This window comes from Lacerta agilis, chromosome 9, assembly GCF_009819535.1.
Source record: "Lacerta agilis isolate rLacAgi1 chromosome 9, rLacAgi1.pri, whole genome shotgun sequence".
NCBI classification, from domain to species: Eukaryota; Metazoa; Chordata; class Lepidosauria; order Squamata; family Lacertidae; genus Lacerta; species Lacerta agilis.
The window spans coordinates 9,865,797-9,891,487 of NC_046320.1; the positions used below are offsets into that span (position 1 = coordinate 9,865,797).

At 38.5% G+C, this 25,691-nt stretch overlaps 1 protein-coding gene across 3 annotated transcripts; it reads left to right on the plus strand.

Annotated features, from left to right (window-relative positions):
- On the plus strand, positions 1-24,588 carry N4BP2 (NEDD4 binding protein 2). 3 transcript variants are annotated; one of them, XM_033161233.1, is made up of 18 exons: positions 10-249; positions 769-1,115; positions 1,730-2,894; positions 3,536-3,663; positions 4,128-4,216; positions 4,896-4,972; positions 6,223-6,378; positions 7,894-9,685; positions 9,734-10,151; positions 11,053-11,138; positions 14,766-14,811; positions 15,772-16,001; positions 17,338-17,456; positions 17,898-18,033; positions 18,286-18,474; positions 19,330-19,498; positions 20,445-20,568; positions 21,303-24,588. In XM_033161233.1, exons 2-18 carry the CDS (start codon positions 887-889, stop codon positions 21,346-21,348), a joined length of 5,199 nt encoding a protein of 1,732 aa, XP_033017124.1. In that variant the 5' UTR covers positions 10-249; positions 769-886; the 3' UTR covers positions 21,349-24,588. The 3 variants fall into 3 exon arrangements, with proteins under 3 accessions (XP_033017125.1, XP_033017124.1, XP_033017123.1); XM_033161232.1 differs by having other exon boundaries at positions 11-249; positions 7,894-10,151; XM_033161234.1 differs by lacking the exons at positions 19,330-19,498; positions 20,445-20,568; positions 21,303-24,588 and adding an exon at positions 19,128-19,308 and having other exon boundaries at positions 1-249; positions 7,894-10,151.
- Positions 24,589-25,691: the final 1,103 nt, after the last annotated feature.

Sequence of the window (25,691 nt, forward strand, 5' to 3'; positions counted from 1 at the left end):
CTGTATATACCAGTATGCTCTGAATTTAATTGCATCTGAATTCTGAGCCTTCCTGATTTTTTCTTGTTGCAGGTTAATGAACCTTCATGAACAAAAGGAGCAAACTCCAGACTGGATGATACAGGAGTTTCAAACAGAAGTGTGGCCTGATGTAGCTTCCTGGTGTTAACTTTGTTTTGGCAATTTATCCAAAACTGATGAAATGTGGAAACAGAGGACCAGCTAATTTTATCTTTATCAAATTTAAAGGTATGCTCCTGAAAGTGAGTAAATATTTGCACCGTTAAAACTGTTATGCTTGACTGTCACAATATTTGTGTTCCTAAAGCACTCTTGTTTTCTGTGTACCCTGTACTAATTAATGTGTGCTGTAGTATAGTTTTGCTATACTAGTATAGTATGTGTTGTCACAGCATTGATATTATGGATAATCCTGAGAAGTTTGCAGTTTTGTGAATGCTTACTAAGACCTGAATTTAAAACATCTGCCATACAATGTAACATTTAGGCACTACTCTAGAGTCTGAAATGTTCTTTAATTTTGTTTATTATGAAGATTGTGTTTATTATGACTCTTGACAACTTGATATATAGGATGAAGAGCGTTAGCAGCCTTTGCCAATAAAATGTTTTTCACTTACAGTTTAAAACTAGACTTTAGAGTTTAAAAAAAAATTAAAGAAAGAATGTCACATCTTTAGTGTACACCAAAGCGTTTGGAAAAAGTTGACTCAATTGCATGTTTGAAAATACTTGTATCCATTCTAGGTTTATTGTTTCTGAACTGAATATGTGCTGCGTACAAATGACACTGCCTTGCTCATGACATAATCAGTGTTATGTAGACGAAAGAAAATCCGAGGGAAAATATATTTTGGAGAAAAAAATGCCAAAGAAAAAGAAAAATCTTGGTGTGAGCCCATCAAGAAAGAGCATAAACTCAGAAGCGACGCCTGCTGCATCTGCCGACTTGGTACCGCCCCCGGTAGATCTAACAATGTTACAAACACCACATGGGATTGATAAAGAAGAACTCTTCAGCAATCTTTCAGAAATGTTTTCTGACTTAGATCCTACTGTCATTTACATGGTGCTATCTGAATGTGATTTCAGAGGTAAATCAAATTCTGTTAATATTGTCAGCATTTGTGTTTAACGCAGTGATAAGGAGAGAGAGGTGATAACATGGGGTATCAAGGGAAAAGGCATGGCTGATTGACTGGAACCCTGAACAGCAGGAACACTCCATATTAGAACATTTTGTCACAACAGCCACTTGTTAATAATCAATGCACAAGTTCACAAACTACTTCCTAATTGTTACCCAAATTAGCTCAGGGCATTGCTCTTTGGCCATTTCTCCTGCAGATTTGCTTACCTCGTACTGGCACCACTTACGTTACACAGCCTGACATCAGGCATTACATCTTGGGGAATCTAACATAATGGCTCATAACTGAATGTTGGTAGCAGTACCATGCTACAGTTCTGATGGCAGTGGGATCAGTGATGGCTTTTCTGAGCCCTAGGGCCTTTGGCAGCTGCCTGACTATATTGATCCATGTTGTTGGCACTGCAACTGGGAACTTTCAGGATGTCTGAAGAACCAGGTAACCTTGAAATAAATCTTAAATTCAATGTCTATTTGTACAATGATCTTTATATTTTCTGTAGTTTAGAATGAGTTTCATATTGCTTCCAGTGACTGTGCTTTTTCTTCATTTCATAGTTGAAGACACTATGGATTATCTGCTAGAATTGTCTACAGCTGCTAAGGGAATAACATCTTCATCACATGTCTCAGGTTTTGATTCCATATCTGCATCATTGGTTGGTGAAAATCAGACAAGCTGTGTTACTAATGAAATAGAGGGCCAAAGTTCTGCTGCAATAAAAAATGTGAAATCTAGTGAAGAATCAGAAAAGTCTTCATCATCTGAAGAACTGGTTTTCTTGCAGTGCCATCCTTTTGAGAAATATAATCTAAATAGTGAAAAGAAGGATTCAAAAAATGACCATATCTCAGGCAATCTGTCTTTGGCTTTGGACTACGGTAGCTCTGATCAAGTTAAAGAGTTATCTGGATGTGCAGAGTCCTGTTTCGGTTACAATACTGTGCTTTCTTTGCAGAAAAAGGAAACAGACAGTGAAAAATTAGAAACCTCCACGCCTTTAAATCCAGATTGTGACAAACCCTCTGAAGTAGTTTATGGAAAATCAGACATTCAAACAAATGATGTGGATATTTTTGCACAAATCCCAGAGAACTGTTATTTACCTGAAGTTGTACTTGACAGTGGTGCAGTTCCAGAAGTTGTTTTGGACCTTACAACCCTAAATGACATGTCTGCTCAACACTGCCAGGGGATAGCTGAATTTCAAAACACTGTGTTGGACAATTCTAGTTCTTGTTCACACAAGACTGAAAAACAGGGAAACACAGTGACTGTGTGTAATAATTATTATAATACTTCTGTTCCTGACCTATGTGCAGAATCCGCTTTCAAACTGACACCTTTTACAAATGTTGACCAGTCTCAGCAGATGTGGAATTCACAATTTTCTGTGCTTCAGAAAGAGCCTCAGGAGTGTACCTGGAACCTAATGGCTCCTGTCTTTTATCCTCAAAATGCAAGCCATAGCTTCGTAACTCCAGTTGCTTTCAGCCCTGGGAAGTGGAGGCCTGCTTCAAACTCTAGGAGTCTTGGGAAAATATATTCTTCTCAAACAACTTCACAGTCTTGGGACAGCAAATCCTCTCTGCCAAAAACGGACATTTCTCAAGTACACCAGCTTCCTGTTTGTCACATGATGAGGAGAAAGATTCCTCTCGCAGGTCATGTGCTTGTTCTTCTTAGAGGGGTTCCTGGATCAGGCAAATCACATTTGGCAAGGTAGAGTATTCATACGATTTTTTTCAAAAAATGCATCATTTCTCACACTTGTGCGTGTGCGTTAACTGTGACTGCATTATGTGTATACACAGACACAAACCAGATCCCCTCATTACCATAATTTCCAAACCCTCACTATCTTTTTATCTATGAGGGAGGCCACTGTTTTGTGTCAGTTAAATATTAATCCATGGTCAACTTTAGGAAGTGAGAGAGGATTGCTCTGGATAGAGTGTGAAGAAGCATACATTTAAAAGCTGATTTCCTGGTTTGCATGGTTTTTATATAGAGTAGTAGATTCCTGATCATGTGCTTTGACACCGAAAGTTGCTATCATCATTGTGTTGCTTTGTGACAGCCCGAGAATGGTGCTGTGTACTCTTGTTTTTTATATATATATATTGGGAAGACAGAAATAATGTTTGAAACTTTCCCTAAGATGTAGCTATGGTACTTTTTAAAGTTAAAATGTGTTCCACATAGATAGCAAAAGCCCTGATTTAGAATGGCTTATCCACATTACTACACAGTGTCCCTCTTCCAGCTGAGGCTCAAAATTGTGTGTGCACAATTAAAGAGAAATGGAGAGTGGGGAAGGGAGGGGAGATGATTGATTTAGCATTTTTTATTGTTTTTCGCAGGGCTTTGCTTGAGGATAACCCTGGTGGTGTCATTCTTAGTACGGATGATTATTTTTACCAAAAAAATGGACAGTACCAATTTAATGCTGATTGCTTAGCAGACGCGCATGAGTGGAACCGGAAACGTGGTATGTGCTAGATGAAGTCGAACAATTGTTGATTAAGAATATTGGAGTCTATAAATAGAGAAGACTTAATGAAGTTCTTGTGCCAGGATTGGTGCTTGCCTACAAGCACACATTAAACAACAACTAACTGGGTTGAATAGGACAGAGACCTAGGTCCTGAGCTCTCGTTCATAACATGGACTGTTTTGACAGGTTGACAAGGCAGCTAACCTGTCAATCACCTGATGTCACCATGATTACAAACTTTGGTCAAACTTCTGGCCATATTGCTAGTATTGTATATTAAATAGTTGAATGTAGGTTCATATATTTTAGTGCATATGACAACTTTGATTATTTTGAGTGTTTCTACAGTGGTTTGTCATGGTTATGCAGTGCTTTCTATAATTTTCTTTTAACTGAGTTAACATAAGAATGCTGGTTTTATTAATACATTAAAAAAATAATACTGGTATGTTTTTCAGCCAAAGAAGCATTTGAAAAAGGCACCACTCCAATAATAATAGACAACACAAACACACAGGCTTGGGAAATGAAACCTTATGTTGCATTGGTTAGTATTCCATAAGTTATTATTGTTGGACTAAAAGCCCATTAACATTTTCTCTGCATATTTGTAGACCGCATAGAGGTATATGAGCGCATGCTCTCTATAGGCTGTTGAGATGAATTGGGGGTGGGGAGATTGAGTTGGCCTAATGCTTGCACACTCAGTGCAGTGAGGATGGAGAAGCAGAACATGAGCTCAAGACATACTTTCAGTCTGCCTGGGTACAATTGCAGGAGCAAGCAACATTTAATGGAGCCCAGATATTAATCATTTGGAAGAGCTGCATGTTTACACAGAAGTAAGTCCACTGAGTTTAATAGGGCTTACTCCCAAGTAAATGTGTTTAGGATTACAGCTTGTTAAGTTCTGAAAGCAATTGACAGGTTGAGATATAAAATCTATAGTCTTAGATCTTTTATTTAAGCACGAGACATTTATTATGAGTGCTTGTGTCATACAGTTTTGATGAAGATCTTGTTCTTTGTGACCAGCAATGATGGTGGGTGAGATGTGTTCTGAACATAGCTGTCAACCTTTTTCTTTTTTTTGTGGGAAATTCCCTTATTATAGCATTGGGAAACAGCAGGGAGGGTTGACAGCTATGGTATGACTTGGTTCGGTTTTAACTGTATTCTTAATCTGCTGAGGGATGTATCTCAAGTGTTTTTACACTTTTATTCAGGCTCAGGAACACAAATATAAGGTTATATTTCGTGAACCGGATACCTGGTGGAAGTTTAAACCAAAAGAACTGGAAAGGTAAAAAAACCCCTCATGATTCTGTTATAGAATATTTGAAAAGAAATAACAATATCCTCAGATAAATGAGCTAGTAGGAGTGAGACCAGCTTTTATTGAACCCCAAAATGCAAATGCAAATTATAGGGATTGCTGCAATACTATGAATTGTTCTCTTTTCTCCCAAGAGAACCTGTGTGATTACTTGGACTAATTCATCTGTGAATTGTACCTTTAGTTCTTATAAAGCTTCAGTTGCTTCAAAAATATTCTGTGGCTGTCAGCTACAGAGATTCTTTTAAAGAGCCTCAAGATTAGATACTATCTTATTTATTTATTTATTTAATTTCACGTCTTACAGAGTAAAAAAAAATACATAAAAATTACATTGATATAGACAAAAACATACATCTTACATCCTATTTACCCCCATTTCCATTTCCCCCCTCCCTGGGAGATCCCCCCCCCCCCGTTTGCTTCTCAGCCTCCCTGTTACAGCATTTGTATTGTATTGTTCCTTGTTCTATCTGCATGCCCTTATATCTACTTTTATTTCTTCTTTTTCCCATTTACTTGAGCCTTTACAACTTTGGCAGAGTTGTAAGATTAGATACTATCATTCAACCCCATTATCTTCATTGGTTAAGGATAGGGAGGTGGGATGTTGTGACAACAGATAGTCTTCCATATATAAGTGGCAAGCAAAGTAGTACCTAATAACTGTATTTTGTTTCTCCTTTTTCCTTTATAATTTTTAGATTTTGATTATTGTTTCTTTCTCTGGTCCATCGCTAATAAAAGTTAAAGTCTGCATTGGCAAAAAAAATACCCCCAAAAATCTACTCTTTCTGGCCATTAATTATTTCTGAAGCTATAAGAAAAGTGGTTTAAAATGTCATGATTTGTAGCAGTGGGTTTTTCCACGTTTAGCAAGCTGTTGCTAAATAGTCAAGTAGAAATTGAAAGTAAAGGGTGCCAAGATCTCTTTTAACCAGTTTGGAACTCTACCTGTTTACTACTTTTTTTTATTTATTACTTTGACAACGTGATATGGCAGTGTAGGTTTTCATGTTGCACAAACCTTTATTTGCTTGTTTATGCACCATCAACTGTTGTGGAAATTCTCAGTACCTGCTCCTTAAATTGTAACACCACGGAAAACAACTTGAGTTAAATGTTTAATAGTTGCCTCAAATGTTTTCAACAAAAGTTGGAATATGCCTTTTACAATGATATTCATTCTCAGATATTCTGTTCTTTTTAATGTTTAGGCGAAATATTCATGGCGTATCAAAAGAAACGATCAAAAGAATGTTGGAACGATATGAACATTGCCTGACAGTTAATTCAATTTTGAATTCTTCAATCCCAGATGAATTGAAAAGTGCTACCTGTGATGAAGTTCTTCACCACAAAAAGGGAGAAGGGTAAAATTAAAGTATCAAAATTAAAATTAAAGTATTGAAAGTATTGAAATACAAAACTTCAAGCCAGCTCACTTGGTTCGGTAATGATGCTGATAATGCCAAGGTTGCAGGTTCAATCCCCGTGTGGGGAAGCTGCATATCCCTATATTGCAGGGGGTTGGACTAGATGATCCTCATGTTCCCTTCCAACTCTATGATTCTATCTATATCTGTTAAGTGTGAAAGCAAACGTCTGTGAAGTCTAACTAAGAACTTATATCACAGAATGTGCTGAATAATTACACTTTATGAAAACCTCATGTGGCCATTCTTCTGTGGTGTGTGCTGTAAAGCGGACGTTTTAAACCTTTTTTGTCCCATGACATTCTTTCTGCAGCACCCCTGTGGGGCTTAGGAGCCCAATTATGTCACCCTTTGCCTGCAGAGCTGGCAGCCTCTCACCCCTTTTCAAACACCCCCCTTTGTGGAGTGTTCGCCCAGCCTCCTCTGCTCTTCCCTCTCTTTGGGAATTCTCCGGGGAGCAACTGCTGAGCTGGCCCCTCCCCACCCCAAAGAGAGGTGCCTGCCAGAGGCACCATTTGCCCACAGAGCTTATAGCCAGGGCTACTGCAATAAACAGCTACGCGGGCCTCTGGGAGGCAGAGACACAAGAGGGCATCGGAAGAGGGAGGGAAAGAAAGAGGGACAGAGGCCAGTGTTGCCCGTGGCACCCCTGACTACCATTCAAGGCACCTCAGGGCACCACGGCACATTGGTTGAAAATCACTGCTGTAAAGACACTTAATAACTGAAAACTGTGTAATTTAATAAGAAAAAAACTATGCTTATAATGGTGTGAACATCACAATGCTTTTTATTATGCCATTTTTGTGATATACAAATGACATGAGAAAACTTGGTATAATTATTTGTATAACATTCTTGTTTATAAAACCCAATTTAAAGAAGAGGGACACAAGCAAAAATCCCCACAAAAAACAACAACACAATGCTTCACTAACTATTGGAAGTATTTAGTGAGTGGTCAGAAAAATCTTTCCAGTTGCAGTTGATTTCAGGTACAGGAGCTCTGGTGTCATCTGCATGGAACTCCCTATTTATTTCAGTTGTGGGAGTAGGCCCACTTAGGCATTTCTGTATATTGTCTTCCTTTGTTTAAACTGTTGGAGGAGCTTTCATGAACAGTAGAACTATATGAGTTTCAGAAGTAGCATGGAACTTCAGGTTTTATATATCTCCATAAGATTAACAGCCTCCACTTTCTTTGACTCCTTCCCTTCAGCATCCAGTTATCATTTTAATAATCCCAGTTACATCCAAGAGAAGGGATTGACTCAATAGCAGTTCTTTTTTTTTTTTAATCTTGGCCCTTCTATCTTTCTAGGAATAGGTATATAAATACTTCAATGTATATTAGAAGACGTTATGACATATGCTTTAGCAGAAGTAAAGATGATTAAGGTGTGCATTTTTTCTTTAAAGATTCATTTTAAAAATCCATTGTTTGATTTACAGGAAGGAAGATCTGCCTCCTTATGGGAAAAACAAGGAACATTTTTCTTCACCTTTGAAATGCATAGAACAAAGTATGGAAGATAAGTCACAGTCACAGAAAGTCACAGTGGAAAATCAGACTCTCCTGAATAAAAGAGAACCGGAGCATTGGGTTCAAGACTGTACTTCTAAATGTATTATCTCTCCAGAAGACATAGATCTCAATGCATCATCAAGGACAGACAAAATTGATTCTACTCTTGAAATGGAAATAATTAAGATGGACTTGGTAAAATCTGAGGAAAGTGAAATCTCAAATTTCAGTGAAAATATTCAGAAGTACAGTAACAAGGACATAATAGCTGAAGTTGAAGCAAATCAATATGCTGAAGTACTAACAGAAGCAGAGTTAAAACTGAGAAAAAACATGAATAAGGCAGATTCAAGTTGTGATAACCCGGTAGGGCCAGAGACAGTAAATTTTGTGGGAGACTGGCCAATAGAACAAACTATGGGGCAGAGAGTGAAAAGAGCTAGAAGGTCAGAAAAACTGACTATAAAGAATGGCAAAGAGGATAAAGGTCTAAGCATGGCCAATTTTGATGCATTAGCAATTCTAGATGAAGATGAAAAGGTAAATCCAGTTAATATTCATGAAGAGCTGCCACTTTCTCAGAGTAAACAGGAAGAAATTAAACAGCCCTCTGCCTGTATGTCTGTTGATGATACAGAAGAAGATGCATCACAACTGCTGATTGTAGGAGACTGGCCTTTCCAAAACTCTTTAGAGCAAAGACAGCACAAAATGAAAAGAATACCAAAGAGAAACACTGGTGAATCAGAAGAGATTATAAGTAGTCAATGCAATATTAATGAAAGTACTCTGAATACAGTAACGGTACTTCCTACAACATCTGCAGGTGTTGGAGAGCTACTTGTCTCATCAAAGAAGGAAAGTCTTCTGGCACCTGAAAGCTCTGGTTCTGAAACTCTTAGTGAGAAAAAGTCCGTGCAGAACAAAAGGGCACGCAAGCATCATAAATTAGCTCTAACGTTTACCAACAATTTGGCCCTCAGTAAACCAGAGGAAGAATTGTGTTTGTCTAATTTGCTGGAAGAGAAACCTGATGAATGCATCATGACAGAGGCCAATAAGTATTCACAGACGGAGCCCCAAGATTTTGCTCTCCTGTGGAGGCTTGAAAGGAAAATTATTGTTTCGGAAGATACCAAAGTATTAAATGGCAGACTGGATGGATTCATACCAAAAGGTGTTCATACTGCTTCAGAAAAAATACCCTATAAAGTAACTTATGAGAAAAGCACTTATGTGGAAGAAAGTGAACTTGTCAACATTGATGTGTCTGAGAATCTGAATATTTTGTGTAAACTCTTTGAGTCCGTTTCATTTGATGCACTGAAGGACTTGTATGAAAGATGTAACAGGGACATTGATTGGGCTACAGGGATCTTGTTAGATTCTGCTGAGAAGTTGTGCAGAGATGATGAGGTTGGACCCTTGCAGGAAGCACAGATTCAGCCTCCTGGCAAGTCTCTTGACTCTAATGAAAATGCTGGTCATAGAGAACGACTTGCAGATTCTGAGGAAACCGCTCAAGGAACTGTGACTTCTAGAATTAGTCAGGATTCAGAAATAGCAAATCTCTCCGTTGATGATGGAGGTGATGAAGCTTCCATCATTAAAGATGAACACAACTTTTCAATTGCTTCCCCAGCAGAAAACAAACATTTAATGCCATCTGCTCCAAGAACTCATGTAGAAGAATCAGGAAATGAGAAACCACTTTTAGATACCACACATACAAAAGAGATCAACTCTGTTATGCTATCAGAAAATGAGCAGCCGAACAAGGTGTTGCATACTGAAGTGGACTTAAGTGTTCCTGTGACTATAGCTGATGATTTTAATGGCGGCCCTAACACTTTGAAACCCACTTTTGATGTGGAAATAGACAACAGATCTTCAGAGAAACATTCAGAGTGTTCAATTACAGAAGAGCTCCCATCTCTAATACTTACAGAGGGCTCTACAAGCAAGGACAGGAAATTTGAGGTGGATAAAAAAATGAATTGTAAACCAATGTTTCTAATTGCAGCAAAAAATGAAGAAAACAAAATACCCAATCAAGATAAAAGCATGTTAGTGAACTCCACACCTGTATCAAAATCTGTGAATATAAATTCCCTAGAACTGGTCTTACCTCCTGAACTAGCCATTCAATTAAGTGAAATATTTGGACCCGTTGGTGTTGATTCAGGTAATAAAACCATGATTTTTTTAAAAAGATGCTAGGAACTCACAAGATTATATAGTTAACCCATTGTAGAAGGAGTTAAAAAAACCCAAAAGTAGTGGTTATTTGAAGCTATAGTGGTTGATAGATATTAGAAAAAAAGACTCACCCATATCTTGGTGGTGGTCAGACTCGGTAGTGGTCAGCAGTTTTTACTCATTTTCCAATACCTTCCGAGTGCATTGCTCTGTTTTCCACCATATGAGTGAATGGCAGGCATTCACTTACATAAAGCTAATTAAAAGTCTACATTTGGGAATGCCAATAGGGTAAAGATTTAAGGTGCCCCTGTTAAGTCCAGTTTCTAGACAAGTGATGGGTCGTAGCTCAGTGTGTGAGCATTGAGCTCTGCCTTGAGTCCAGAAGGTCCTAGGTAGGCCTAGGAAAGACCCTGGGTTGAGAGAGAATCCTAGAAAGTCAGTCATTGTAGACAATACACCAGTTTTCATTAGTCCCAGCCAGCATGACCAGTTGTCAGAAATAATGGAAAGGCGTACTCTGGCAGCATCTGGGGGGGCCACAAGGTCCCTATCGCTGGGCTAAAGTCTGTCTGTCTGATTAGCTTCATCATCTCCATATTCTCACTTTGGGTCCTCCTCAGTGAAATTTGGACCTGGTCAAACTGATTTTTTTTTTTTAATACTGCTTTGAGTTATTTTTTTCCTATTCCACAGTAGAATTGTGGTTTATAAATTAAGCTAGGTTTCAAAGTGGTGTTATATTTTGAGATGGATTCTCTGAATTATTTCAGGAACTGATGCTTTATCTTACAAAAAACCAAAGATACTTGATTAAGAATAAGCTTGACTGAGCTACATTTAATTTGTACAGTGCTTTAACCTCTGGTTTTTTTTTATTCAATAAGGGTCGCTAACTACTGAAGATTATGTGGTTCATATTGATCTGAATTTAGCCAGAGAAATTCATGAAAAATGGAAAGCATCTATTACAGTAAGTCAGTTTCTTTCTAAAGACAACTCTATGGTATCTTATGCTTGCATTAAAATGCACTGGTATTTATTTATTAGCTGACACCTGATAAAATATTTCCCATAATTTATAATGCATGTAAATAAGTGGCATGATTACACTGAGGTCACATATACTCCAAATAAAAGTTCTTAAACATAGTCAAAATTTTGAACCAACTAACTTTTTAAAGAGGAACCACTATAGCAGTGATGGCCAAACAAAAACAAAAAAGTGATGGCATTTTACACAAGATATTCAAAATCAGTTTTGCAAAGTCATTTGTCAACTCAGAACTGCTGTTCCTTTAATTTTAGTAAGTGTACATATGATGGCAGCCTTAGAATATTAAATCAAGCTTAATTGGAGATGAAGAACAAGAATATTGTTAGGCTAACATCTCAGTTTAATCCAGGCATAGGCAAACTCGGCCCTCCAGCTGTTTTGGGACTACAAATCCCATCATTCCTAGCTAACAGGACCAGTGGTCAGGGATGATGTGAATTGTGGTCCCAAAACAGCTGGAGGGCCAAGTTTGGCCATCAGTGCACTATAGTAACTGTAAAGATCTGGTCTAAAAAGCATATACAGGTATTACTGCTCAAGAAGCAGAAGATATGTGTAGTTTATGTTTGCTGGGATGAGAGTTGGGAGAAAGGTTTTAGATGAAATTATGCCATGTCTTGGATGACCTATAATAAAAATGCATATCACAGGATAGGTTCAAAAATATGACGGCAAGTTGAGGGACAGTTGGTACAGATATACTGTAGTTAAAGGATACCTTCACAACATCACAACTGCAGTGAAAGGGACTACAGAGTAAGTAAATATTTAATTGTTCCCACAGTTGGAGTAAATATTGGGCTGTAAATTTGCTAGGGTGGCTAAAACACATAGTTTCTATTTTTATGGCGAGAGGGGTGTTCCTAAAGAGAATACAGTCAGTTATGATTGGTTTTGGTTAATAAAAATAATTTCCATGGATCCTTAGATCCAGATGTGGAGCAAACACTCTCCAATAAGAGAGCCCCAGCAAAACATGCAGCAAAGTAAAGCATGGGAATGCAGGCTGTTAGACCTTTAAAATATTCCCCTTTTAGACTTCCGGCTGGCGACGCCATAGCGGGTGGTCGGGGCTGCTTCGGCTGCGAGGCGCCCGATCCATCCCGGGGGTTAGGAGCCCCGCAACCGCAAAGCGGGGCTCCGGTTGGGGTGCGGGAAGAGCGTCCCGCACCCTGGGCTCCCCGGCTGCGCCCACGGAGGCTCCGAACCCTTCCCTTGCCCCCCCTGTAAAGGGGGAGCGGGGGTGAAGGGACAACGGAGCCGGGCTTACGGGGATATGCCCCAACCGGGATGCAAATGCGGCGACAAAGCCCGCGGTGAGCGTCTTAGTTCTACCTTTGAAGAATGGAGCCAAAGGAACCCGGTGGTCGTGAGTAACTAATTTGACCAGAAATCGAGCTTTTGGAACGATCCGGGGGGAAGGGGAAAGGCAGCCTGCCTTCTTCCCTTCGAGTTAAAGAAGCTAACCAATTTGAGCAACTGCTGCTACAGGACTGCTACAATGTGCTTAAAATTGATACATGAGACTGGCAAACTTTTTTCTTGGGAAGTAAATTAGTGGAAAATATCTCCATTTAAAGTTGCGGTATCTGCGCTCCAGTTTAGGAAAATGGCGATGAACAGAGAGGCAGGAGTAGAAATTTGATACCCACTTCCTCCCCCTCTGCCAGTATGCTGGGCTTCGTCCTTGAACTGGTACTGAACTCTGGACTAACGGACGAACAGAGGCTCACTGCTTTGAAGGTGGAACTGCTGTACAGGAAAGTCAAAGTCTTGTGTGGGGGTCTGAAAGAGAACCAATTGCCCACAGAGGAGGCTTTTAAAACTTTTAATACTTTGGAAGAAAGTCTTGCCAAAGAACTGAGAGGGTGTCTGGGAAGATGGAGAGAAATGAGTGAGCTACTTCGGAGAAGAAACTCGCCTTTTGGGGGTGGCAGTCCCAAGGCGACGGTAAGATTTGTTATATCCAGTCCCCGAGGTGTGAGCTCGGGGGCCAGGGACAGAGAATTATGGTTTTTACAAGAAGAAAAGGAATGCTACAAAGAACCGGAGAAGCTGAGAGACGACGAGATGGACATCCTGGAGCTCGTGGCAAGGAGAGTTTTGGACTGTGCCTGGATCTGTGGACGCTTGGAGAGGGAAGTCACAGGGAAATTCAGTGTTGATGCCACCAGGAGAAGAATAATGGACAGAGGGGGTGTGGGGTGAAACACTAAGTAAAATTTGAAGTAGCCTGTCATGGAACTTTGAAATCGGAGGGTGAATACTGTCAACAATCTTTCTGTTTTATTTTTTGTTTGAATATGAAAGGAGATATTTTGAGTTACTATGTTATTAGCAGCAGTTTAAAGGATAGAAGAGATAGATACGATATAAATGATTGGTGAAGATTCTAATAGAAGAAGAATTATGATGAGATATTACTACGATGATGCATTGTTAGTTAAATGTTGAATATATAATTGTGTGTAACTATATAATTGAATTTGAATTTCAGGAGAAATGGTTATAAAATAGATTAGGGATATGAACTCGAAGGAGAAAGGGCAGGGGAAGTCAATGGTCAAGATATGGAAATAGAAATTTTCTTCTTAAAGAAAAGATGCAACAAGAAAACTTGACACTGTTTGTATTTGTTTTATCAGTGTATTTGTTTTGTATTTGTTTAATTGTAGGTGTGGGTGTGGGTATATGTTGTTATAAGAAAAAGGTCAATAAATTCTTATAAAAAAAAAAAAAAATTCCCCTTTTAAGTCGCATCCAAAGCTTCCACTTTCTCCCCTTTAGCATAGAAAAGACCACACATGTAAGTTATAAAAAAATGATTTACTTACAAATATGTCAAAGGTCTGATTCATGTGCTTTTCATGCAGCCACAAGATAACATAGGCAGAAAAACTTAGTTTAAAAACATGGTAAAAATGTTTCTAAACAAACGTTCTGGGCTTGAAGTGATAAGCCCAGACATCTTCTATGGTCTGATTCACATGGTGGAGAAGAGTGAACAGAGAGAATATGCTGACCCTTTGTCACTCCAGGAGAGGGGTTGTAACCTAGTCAAGTCTGGCAAAACAGTTTGCTTTATGGTATTAACCCCTTCCTGCATTAACTAAAGCTAAGCATGCTGGTTATGAGAGGCTGAATTATTATGAGCCGCCCAGAGTGGCTGGGGAAACCCAGCCAGATGGGTGGGGTATAAATAATAATAATAATAATAATAATAATAATAATAATAATAATAATATATTATTATTATTATTATTATTATTATTATTATTATTATTTAATTAATTAATATTATATAATATCTAGTAGGATTAATCATTTATCACTGAGACACTTGTTCTACCTTGCTCACCTTGTTTCTCTAAAATTGAAATTCAGTTTCCAGTTTTTGCTTGCATACGACCTAAACCTGTTGTAAACTGAGTACAGTTGCCCAAACAAATTTTATTAATCCTTTTTAAAATAAAATGAAAACTATTTGGAGATTCATTAAAACTTAATAATATGATTAATTGAACTTAAAATGTTTTAATTTAGAAGCGACAGAGGAGAGAAGAGGAGTTGCATAAGCTTCTTGAAGAAGGTAAGCTTATGTTGTTCTAATTGACCACTCTGGGCCTTCCATTATTTAGAGTGGGTGCCCTTTTAGATGTGCATCCAGATTCTGATCATCACATAGTAACAAATATAGCAGGAATGGCAAAGTTATTCAGTCTTCAAAGTTATTCTATGTAAAATAAATATAGCAGCACATTTGTGTCATATGGGCAATCCCATTTTATCTTAAAACCACCTTAGGAGGTAGGTTGAGCTGCCTGATAGCAACTTGTCTCAAGCTACCCATTGGGTTTCAGGACCTAGCAGAGTGTTGTTTTTGACTTTGCACAGCCCTAGCTTGGACAATATTATTCTTACACACACACACACACACACACCCCCGGTCTATCTCATCTACACTCAGATTAGGGTTTATTTATTTCTTGTCCTTCTATATGTGCAGCAAATTTTATTTGAAATAGGGATGCACAATTATCTGTGTATATATTTAGTTGTTGCTTTTTTTTTAAAGAGCACTACCTATTTGTGAAAAGAAACAACATGTATGTAGTAAAAATGCTGTAAAGAACAGCATGTGGACACAAAGGGACCGAGCAAATAATGAAGCTTTGCAACTGAGAGGCCAGAGGTGTGGAATTACCTATGTGTGATCCACTTTTCAGACCCTCAGATCTGTGCTTCAGGCCACTGCTTTTGAAATTAAGTTCCCCAAAAGGAGGTGGAGCCAGCAGAGGAGTGTGAAAGCAGCCATGCTTTTGCAGGTGCACAGGCACAACATGAAGTAAGGCAGAGAGTAAATACTAATGTGCCATCAATATACATGTTTCGCAGTTAGAAAAACACAGTAAAATAAAAGTTTTTAACAGTCTGTTTTTATTTATGCAGTCCCTTAATATAAGTGACACCTTTCAGAATGCATAAAAATACATGTATTTGGATTATCTTTAAAATAATTCATCACCTTCCGGCTTTGTTGCTTCTGTAGATCCCATGCTGTTTGAGCAATTCTGTCTAGATGAGCTGGACAGCCTTCTCTCTCCGCATACAAACTGTCAAGTACAGAAGAACGAAAGACTACCTACAGATACGCTACCTGAAAACTCAGCTGCTTCAGAGTTTTTTCCTTTCATGGATCACTGGAATGTCCAGACTCAGAAGGTGTCACTCCGGGAGATAATGTCTGAAGAAATTGCCTTACAAGAAAAAGAGGACCTGGTACGATTACACATACGTTGCCCCTTAGCACTATGCGTTTCCTATATTTCACCCTCATTGTGAGCTGAAGCACGCAGCAGGGCATAAAATCGGCCACTAGGCTCCCAGCATGCTGGACCTCTCATTCTCTTGTTCCAGTTCTCAGACTTGGCCCACCCACTCCACTGCCTTATGCTATAACAGTAACTGCTTTGCAAACACTCACAAAGTTTCACTTGCACTGCAAGCTGGTTATTAGTTTAGGTCAGGGTGGCAAGTGACTGTTTTCTAGCACATAAAATCTGTAAGGGTGGCCCTGCCATCTTGCTCCAGGATAACATTCCACCAGTGATGTTTATGTATTAAGATGATAGGGGAGGATTAAATAGAAAGTGGTGCTGTACAACAACTATGTGGTTCTGTTGTGCTTGTGAAGCTAAAACATAGAGTAGGGTGGGGCTGAAATGTGATTTAGCCAGAGCCAGAAATCTGCCTTTACTTCTAATTTGACTCTCAAAATGAGATGGGCATAAATGAATTAATTGGCACCAATGGGAGCTTGTTTTCTGAGGTGAATAAAATTTGGGAGAAATTTCTATTAGAATCCCAAGCCAGAAGGGAAGAGTTAAATCTTTCCTCACTGCACCCTGGTCATGATGAAAATTGCCCCCTCCCCCCACATAGGCAACAGTATAAAAATAATGGATGTAGTTGTAATGACACATTTAGCACCATGTGCAAGGTTTTGCTTCTAATGCATTTTTTTCCTGTTTTGTGTACTCCTGAAGACCAAAAGTGTGGCATAGTGGTAATTTGACTGTTAATATATACATTGGTGCTAAGATTTAAATTAGAAACAGAGATTTTTAGTGGTATCCCCTATGAATCATCTTGACTTACCCTAATTTATTAACTTCAGTTTATAGCTACCATGTTGTGCTACTTTATATCCCAAACCAAACTGTCTCTTCAATATACTTTTGCAAGCAGCCTTTTATGATTTAAATTTCAAGTGGCTGAAGCTAGAAAACGTCTCCCTATAAACAGTATTGCCAGCCCTAAATAATCTGGAATCAATAACAAAGGGTGGTATCCAATGTTGTGGGAGAAGAAGTAGAACAACTTCTTCCTCTGCATTGCCCCTCAACCTGCCCCGTGATTTGCTCTGGAGGTTGTCTCTACCCAGGGGAGCAGATTTGGGAACACACAGGAGAGAAGAGGAAAAAATTGGTTTGTCACCCACTCCAAAATGTGGAAAACTGTGTAGCTTTGAAATCTTTTTTCTTTATTAGATCCATTTTTCTACAAAGCCTTTTAAAATAATATAATCATAATGTAAACTTGTTTTCTGGATTAGAAACGCTTTCCTTTCATGGCTAGAAAAGACTGTGCTGCCAAACTGAAAGAGAAGCAACTCCTGGAGCTATTCCCAGCTATTAACCCAAACGTCTTAATGGAAATCTTCAAGGACCACAAGTGAGCTCTTGCTTGTTTATATGATGCTTAACAGTAGAATAAGAGTCATTTTGTCACAACAGCTGCTAAATTCAAAGAACTAAATGGCTTGGATCTGAATACCTGTTGAACTGCTTTCTGCTGTGCAAGTCTGTTCAAGACGACCCTTGCAGTGCTTTTCTCCAGATCTTCTTGTTGCCTGAGATAAGGCCAGTAGTGACCAGAGACAGAACCTTCTTTGTTGTGATGTTCTCGCTCTGGAATTCTTTCCCCAGGGAGACTTGCCTGGTGCTAGAATTTGATTTGAGAAATTAAAGATCAGGTTTTAGAATGCAAGCTTCTCTCACTTTCTTGTGTGTGCACGCGTGTCTTGCTTTTTCCTTTCTTGTTAATTAACAAAGTTCTGCTGTTCTGTGATATGTCTTGAATCATTCACTGGCTGCTGCTTCTTTTTTATCTCAGTTATTCTTTGGAGCAAACCGTCCAGTTTCTGAACAACGTTCTAGAGTCAGATCCAGTAAAGACAGTTGTAGCCAGAGAAACTGCCCAGGGTGCCATACTCTCTTCTTGCAGTGCTTTAAAGACACGAGAGAGAAAGGTAATGACCATTTTGTACATTTTTTGCAAATACGATTAAATAAGATGCTGTTATAGTGAAATATGGGTCCTCGGCATTTTTAACATTTTAGGGAAAGGACTTTATAAATAGTAAATAAAAGTCACGTTTCAGTAGGAGTATATATGATTGCTTTTTGTTTTGAACTGAGCAGATAGAAAATGTCTTTGGTGGAGGTGTCTTACTTTAATAAGCCTTGAACCATGTTCTAAGTGTAACTCTTATGAATTATAGGCCAGAAAGTGCAAGGAACCAGAAGACATTCTTGGTGCAAAGGTGTTTCAAGACTTTGAATATCCAGGATATGATGATTTCAGGGCCGAAGCTTTTCTTCACCAACAGCACAAGCAAGAGTGCCTGAGAAAAGCTGGGGAGGCGTATCGCATGGGAATGAAGTCTGTAGCAGCATTTTATGTTCAAAGGGTAGGCTATATTGTTTTACTGGAAATGTTTGCCATTCATAATCACATAAGTTTTTGGTGTTTGCACAGATAACCATCGCATAAGCAAGTGTCAATGCTCTTTTTGAATCTCCAGTAGCAGAACTAGTAGACTGTGTGCAGAAATACCCCCCCCCCCCAATAAAGGTCAGAAACATTTATTTTGAAATAAATTGGAAATATGTGGACATGGCATTTTAATTCAGAAACAAGCAACTCATAGCTTTCAAAATGCTGCTGGATTAGAATATAAGACAACAATGGAAGAGCTTATCCACTAACAATGGCTGGAATTCAGAGTGCTACATTACACTCAATAGAAACTCTGACTTTTTGCTTATTGAGTAACAGGCTCCCACGCCATATCACAAATTACTATTGAATGTCCCCTGCATTTCAAAATAGCCATGGAGCTACTTGCATAGTTTTTTGGACCCCAGCATGTATTGTGTACAGGTGGGATAGTGTTTTAAACCATAATCGCCATACTGAAACCTTCAGGTGATTCTCTTAGCATGCCAAGGCAGACTGAGTTGTTTTCTACCACTTGTAAATATGTACGCAGTCAGAGAGCACAAAGTTGACTTCCTCTCTCTTTTTCTTCCTACCTTCATGATCTCTGCTCATTTCACACAGTCACATTGTGACTTACATCTTCCTGAAACCCACCTGATCAGGCCTTACTTGACCTACTTTGACAAGTTAAGTCTAAATGCACATGTCGCTATTCTGAGACATTACAACTCCCTGCCTATAGTTCTGTTTTGAATCCTGATATCCAGTGCTGCACTTAGGTTGCTCCTCGTGATGTTTACAGTACATGTATGTTTGCATAAAGGGTCGCCTTCACGAGGAGAAGATGAAAGAAGCCAACCGCGATGCTGCCATGCAAATCTTTGAGAAAGTGAATGCCTTGAAGCTTCCTGAAAACCTTTTGGACCTACATGGTCTTCATGTGGATGAAGCTTTGGCTCACCTGGGTAGAGTATTGCAGGAGAAAACAGAAGGTACAAGAACAATTCTTTGCTTATAGAGATCACACTGGACTTGTGTATGTGGGCAAAAAATGATGTACAGTGGTACCTCAGTTTTCGAACGTCTCGGAAGTCGAACGTTTCGGTTTTCGAATGCCAAAAACCTGGAAATAAATGCTTCCATTTTCAAATGTGCCTCGGAAGTCGAACGGCTTCCACTGAGTTTTTTTCCACTTTTCTCTATTGAATTCACAGACCGCCTTTTGCGGCTTTGGTTTTCAAATGTTTTGGAAGTCGAATGGTCTTTCGGAACGGATTACGTTCGAAAACTGAGGTGCCACTGTATTAAAATGGTTGTGTCACTTTCCATGTCAGTGGATGGGCTAGCCTTCATGGACAGAACATATAATTTGCATGTAAGAATAATAATTAATGATAATTATTCATGATTAATTAATGATAATAATTAATATTATTACTATTTATTTATTTGTACATACATACCCCGCCCATCTGGCTGGGTTTCCCCAGCCCCTCAGGGCGGCTCCCAACAGAATATTAAAAACACAATAAAACATCAAACATAAAATTTCCCTAAACAGGGTTGCCTTCAGATGTCTTCTAAAAGTCAGATAGTTGTTTATTTCCTTGACATCTGATAGGAGGGCGTTCCACAGGGCGGGCGCCACCACTGAGAAGGCCCTCTGCCTGGTTCCCACATAACACTACTAAGGTTAGATTCCTGGCATCTAGTTAAAAAATTCTTGAGTAGCAGTACTGATACAGATACCAGTAAGCTGCTACCAATCACAGGAGACAGTACTTGGCTAGACGGACCTGTAGTCTAAGGCTACTTTGTATTTCAAAATATACCACGTTGAAAGATTTTAGATATATTCTAAAAGAATTTTTTTTAATCTGTTGAATGCAGAATTCATAAAGAGAGAATATTGTGACCATTCTTATTCTTGTGTAACAGAATGCAACCTGGCTGGTGGTAAGCCATATCTCTACGTGATCACAGGAAAGGGAAACCATAGCCAGGGAGGAGTTGCTCGCATCAAACCAGCAGTTATGAAATACCTCACAAGCCACAAGTTCAGGTGAGCTGAATGTACTGTTACTGACAACTTGCAATCTGCATTCAACCAATTAAAAACTGGTGGTTATTTCACTAGAAAGAGTAGTAGACACCCTGGGCTAAGCTCCTCAGGCAGGCTTATTGCCAGGTCTGCAGAGTCTAAAAGTCTGAAAGAAAAGCTGTTTTATTTAGTGGTCAGGGAGTAACATTAGGTATGCACAGGGGCTTGGGCAATGCCAATGGGATTTTTTTCTTCTGTGAACAGTGAACCTCTCTTCTACATGCTGTGTCCCAATCTGATTTTTAAATTCCCATCAGTGGTTTGTTATATGACATGACGGTGGAGGCTGTTTCTCAGTTAACAAGCTCCAGATCATCTTTGGGCACAGAGAGCAAGCTTATTTGAGGCTATACCTATTTATTAGGCTTATTATTTCTTAAGTTTCTTTCACCTGGCCAAAAAGATGGTTTAATTCCAAAGTTGCCCTTCTATATGGTGAAAGTGTCTTCTGCTCACGAAAAGCCCATGTAATGCTGTGTAGCGTTAGAGCATTGTATGAGAGATTTAAAAAATCTTTCCACCTGCACAAGCCCTTGCACAAACGAGCATGAGAAGTGCTGTAGAATTTGTCTCTCATACCACTGTGCGGATTCATATGCAAGCATTTGTGGATCAGTGCTAATGTCTGTTTTTCTACCCCTTGCAGTTTGAATCAAACCTTAAACGGTTGCTTACAATATTATCCTGATTCACAGGTTCACAGAAATAAAGCCAGGCTGCTTGAAAGTCATGCTGAAGTAAAAGGATATCACCAAGAGGATTGGAAAAGCTGCTGTAACTGACATACAAACAACTTCAAAATATAATGCCGTTCCTGTGCTACTTTTAAATAACAATATTTTACTGGAAATATTTTAACGTTTTTAGCAGGTGTGTTTTTTGTCAGCATGTTTTCCTTGCCAAAACTGAATGGATTTTTTTTTCTTTTTAAGGGAAATAGTTTTTGGGCCTCTTGCTATAAAAGGAGTCCATGTGAAGAGAACTTCTGTACAAGTGGACTTTCAAAGGGAAGGCTCCATTTTGAAACACTCTGTCCTTCTCAGATATAAAGAACATCCACAAATATCTCAAGCATTATCTTCTTAAAACACTTACCTTGTTCTATATAAGAGGGGTAGTACTCTTCAGATATTTTGGACTACATTGCCCATCATTCCTGGCAACTGGCCATGGTGGTTGGGCTGGTGGAAGTTGTAATCCACATTTGGAGGGTATCATATTGACTACCTATGCTCTGTCAACAATAGGCTTACATGTTTTTAAGACGTGGAGCTAAGATTGCTTCAGATGCTTTGAAATTAAAAGTTTTGGAGGGAGAAAATGATGCAGTGGGTTGAAGTAATAAGAGCTAATAATTATTTATGTTCCTTGGGGAGAAGAGAAAATGTTAGGTGTTAACATTTCCCTGGACTTAAGAGAAATACAATGTCTCATACCTCAGTGAGTTATCTGCTCAGATTGTCCCAACTCTTCAACTCTCTTCATATATTGAAAGTGTTGACAGTACTGCCTGATGAGATGGTTGAGCTTTTTTTTGTGAAAGGACATGGGTACCTAAAGGTCTTGACCGTTATCTAAGTAATGAGGAGCCATTTCCTCTTTTATTTATATAGTTGCCACTAGAATCAACGAAATTTTAGAAGTCCCAGTTTTTGTGACTTATAAAGATGTGAATTCAGCTATATATTTGTGCTAGTGGGAGCCAGCATAACAAAGCCCGCTAATGCAACGGGTCTTCCCCTGCTCTTGCGCTGATGGAACAATTCTTACTTGTTCGCTTAAAATATTAAGTGCACTGCCTCATGAGTGCAGTGAGAATATGTACAGAGAGCTGCTATGTGAATTGAAATGCACAGGGGTACCTGCAGTGAAGCTCTTTCTGTGCATTCTAACTCCTAAATGTGTGACTAAAGTTTCTTTATGGGGGTCAGCATTTCCATATTCTTTGTGGTGGGAGAAAGTATAAGGAATCTTCATAGACTCCATCCTGTCTGTATAAAAATTACATATGGTCTATTAGAGAAGACACCAGCAAATTGACAGCATGTAAGAGTTTGCCAGCTTTGAGCAAGCCCACGTGCCATTAACAACAATACTGGAAGAAGCATTTCTCAATGGCAGCTACTACCATTGTAGTACTGATGGAGGGAGCTACATATACATACATTCTCATGTTCCTACTGCTGCTGTTAAAACATACATGGTTTCCTTCAGATCAGGAAGTACAGCAATGTGTGCATGCATACCTCTCTTACAGGGATGCAGTTTCATTTGAAAATGTATCTTCATTATTGATAGTATATTTTGTGTGGATTTTTAAACGTTAATTCATGGCTGAGAATAAGCAAGCAACTCGAGGTATTTTTAAAACATATTTTAATATCAAAACTGGATGATCCTAGTTGCAAATTGAATGACATCTCTCATGATATTCAGTGCTTCTGTATCCAAACAAATTAATACATATAGAAATATTTTTAAAACTGATAGGTGACATTTATTTACAAGAATATGCAAATAATGTATACATATCTTTCAAAGTGGACATGCAAGTGCTCTTTAAAATTGCTTTATAATTATGAAGCTTTTAAAACAATTGAGGATTACATGTGAGCCCGTTTTGTAAATAGGTGAGTGTGAAATATTTCAAGTTAAATCAATTGCGTCCTTCCACAATTGGAAGGAATGGGGGAGGAAAAATATATGGTGATTGCCTCCCTCCCCATGCCACTGATGGAAGCCTCCTAAGTGCCTTCCATCAGTGGAGAAAATACCATTGGTACAACCCTTCATATCTTAAAGGTGCCATTTCAGTAGAATTTTGAAGCAGCAAGTTTCTTTGACATACAATGCAACAGAATTTGCATACATATGTTATGTACACCAATTAAATTGGGACATTTTAGTGCATGTGCAACTATTGAAAAGTTGCAACCTGCAGTTAACTATGATCCTTTCAAAGAGATCTTTGAGTGAGAACAGATTCCTGCACATTGCAGGGAGAAAGGAAACTCATCCAGTCCTTAGTATGTTATTTACAGGACTTTCCACCTGGATCAGAGCTTCAGAATATCCTGCTACAGTGATTTCTAAGCTTAATGAATTTTATAAAAGATAGCTTTTGAATCTGGAGAAAAAGATGATGATGGAAGGAGTGCTTGTATAGAAATCCAAACTGCCTTTTTTTTTTTGCTTAGGGGTGTATGTCATGGGAGAAAAACAAAACCTTTTTCTTCTATTTTTATAAATCAAGCACTTTAAAATACTTGAGTTGCTTGGTAGCTAGATTCCCCCTCCTCTTTTTATGTGGGCTGCCCTATAGCCAAAGAAACTACTTCTGCTTCTTCCATTGGAATAATTGGCTTTTTCAAACTTTCACCTTCCTGTATACCAGAATGGGTGTGTTCATCAAAATACTTATTCAGGAACCTAATGCAAATAAGGGATGCTTCACCATTACCATTGTATAGATATGCCTGTATGGCCAGGACATGCATGCATGTTTTGCTTCATGTACAAATCATGGGGAAACCACTATTGTGGGATCTTCACTCCATGTCCAACTAGCCTGATGAAGAAGAAGGGGTAACGACACACTTGGAAGAGCTACCCATATTGGGAAAACCACTATGTGAAAGGCCCCAAGGTTAATGCGATGGCAGATTTATCTTTTCAGATGCTGATCTATTTTTGTCCTCTCTTCATGAACGGAGTTCTTCTCGCAGGAACTTTTGATCCAAGCCATTGTGACTTTGTAAAAAATCTCACTCCTTTCGATAGAACCTGCCAAGTAGAAGTGGCTGCTGGATTATAGCCTCCCGTTCCCGTCTACACTTTAGTAGATTATTTAAAAAATAACTGATAAATCCTTCTATATTTTCTTAGGGGAAAAAATACGACTGAAGAAATTAAGACTAAACCTGAAAATACCTGTAAGGATACCTAAGGGAAATGTGTTCTTTTCAATGTCTCAGTACAACTTTCATAATTGTTTTCTTTGTTTTGATATTTTTACCATGCTTAATTTCTTAAAAAGTCAAATGTCTTAAAATGGGTACCCATTTTTTTATTATTAATGTCTTAAATTAACCTCCAAAGAAGATGTCATGAGCATATGCTTATATCAATTGGGGTCATTGCTTAGGCTGCAAAAATTGTACTCTAAATGTTTTATTGAAAAGAGATTTAAATTTACTCAGGGCAGTGGTTTCTGTGAAAGTGCCTATGGAAATGATAGCCTTCCCAGTGTCAAATATTTTCAACAGATAGATATTTTAATTGTAATTGATATCAAGCTTGTATGTGCATTTCAGATTTCAAAACATTACTTATCCTTTCTTCATTTCTTGAAAAAGAATGTACCATCCCGTAACTATAAGGACTTTATGTAAACTTCAGCTTGCTGTGGTGAAACATTAAAGGCTAGCTCACATGCTATATATTCACATACATGTATTTACTACATTTTGCAAGGATGAACATGCGAAACAGGTGACCACATAGTTGCCCTTCCTGTGATTCCAGCAGCACCCTTTCCTGGCCATGACAATTGCGTAAACTGCTGTGAGTCATATGTGAGATGGCAAACGTTTTTCCATGTAAACTTGTGTGTGAGGATGGGAAATGTTTACATGGAGAAAATCTTGCTCTTTTCAAAAGGGGGAAAAAGTTCAACTCTCAACTACTGACCAGGATTATACTACTCAACTATAATAAAAAAGTACGATGAAAAATCCAGTATTGTACCTTCCAGGTGTCAAAAAAATATGGCCAGTATGTTAGTAGATTTCTTTACTGTTCTTTTTTTTTTTAGGTGTATAAAGCTCTTCTGGTTTCCTATCTTTTTTTGTAATGTTTGGTTGTTAGCACATAAAATTTCTTACGTGAATAATTTCAAATAAAATCCAGTTTAATAAATACACATTCGTTTTAAGAATTCTTCATCATCAGATGTTTGAGCTAAAATGAAACTGAAGTTTGGCGTGGGAGCTCCCCCCCTCCCCATTTAAGGAAGTTAATAAGATATAAACTTAACACATGAATAACCTGTCTTTGTAAACTGTGGAACAACCTGATTTTCAGAG

Coding starts and splice junctions, on each gene's coding strand:
- N4BP2 (XM_033161232.1), top strand. CDS start 887: ATGCCAAAGAAAAAGAAAAATCTTGGTGTGAGCCCATCAAGAAAGAGC. Junction 18,034..18,285: donor TAAAGACACGAGAGAGAAAG/GTAATGACCATT, acceptor TATGAATTATAG/GCCAGAAAGTGCAAGGAACC. Junction 19,499..20,444: donor ATTGCAGGAGAAAACAGAAG/GTACAAGAACAA, acceptor CTTGTGTAACAG/AATGCAACCTGGCTGGTGGT.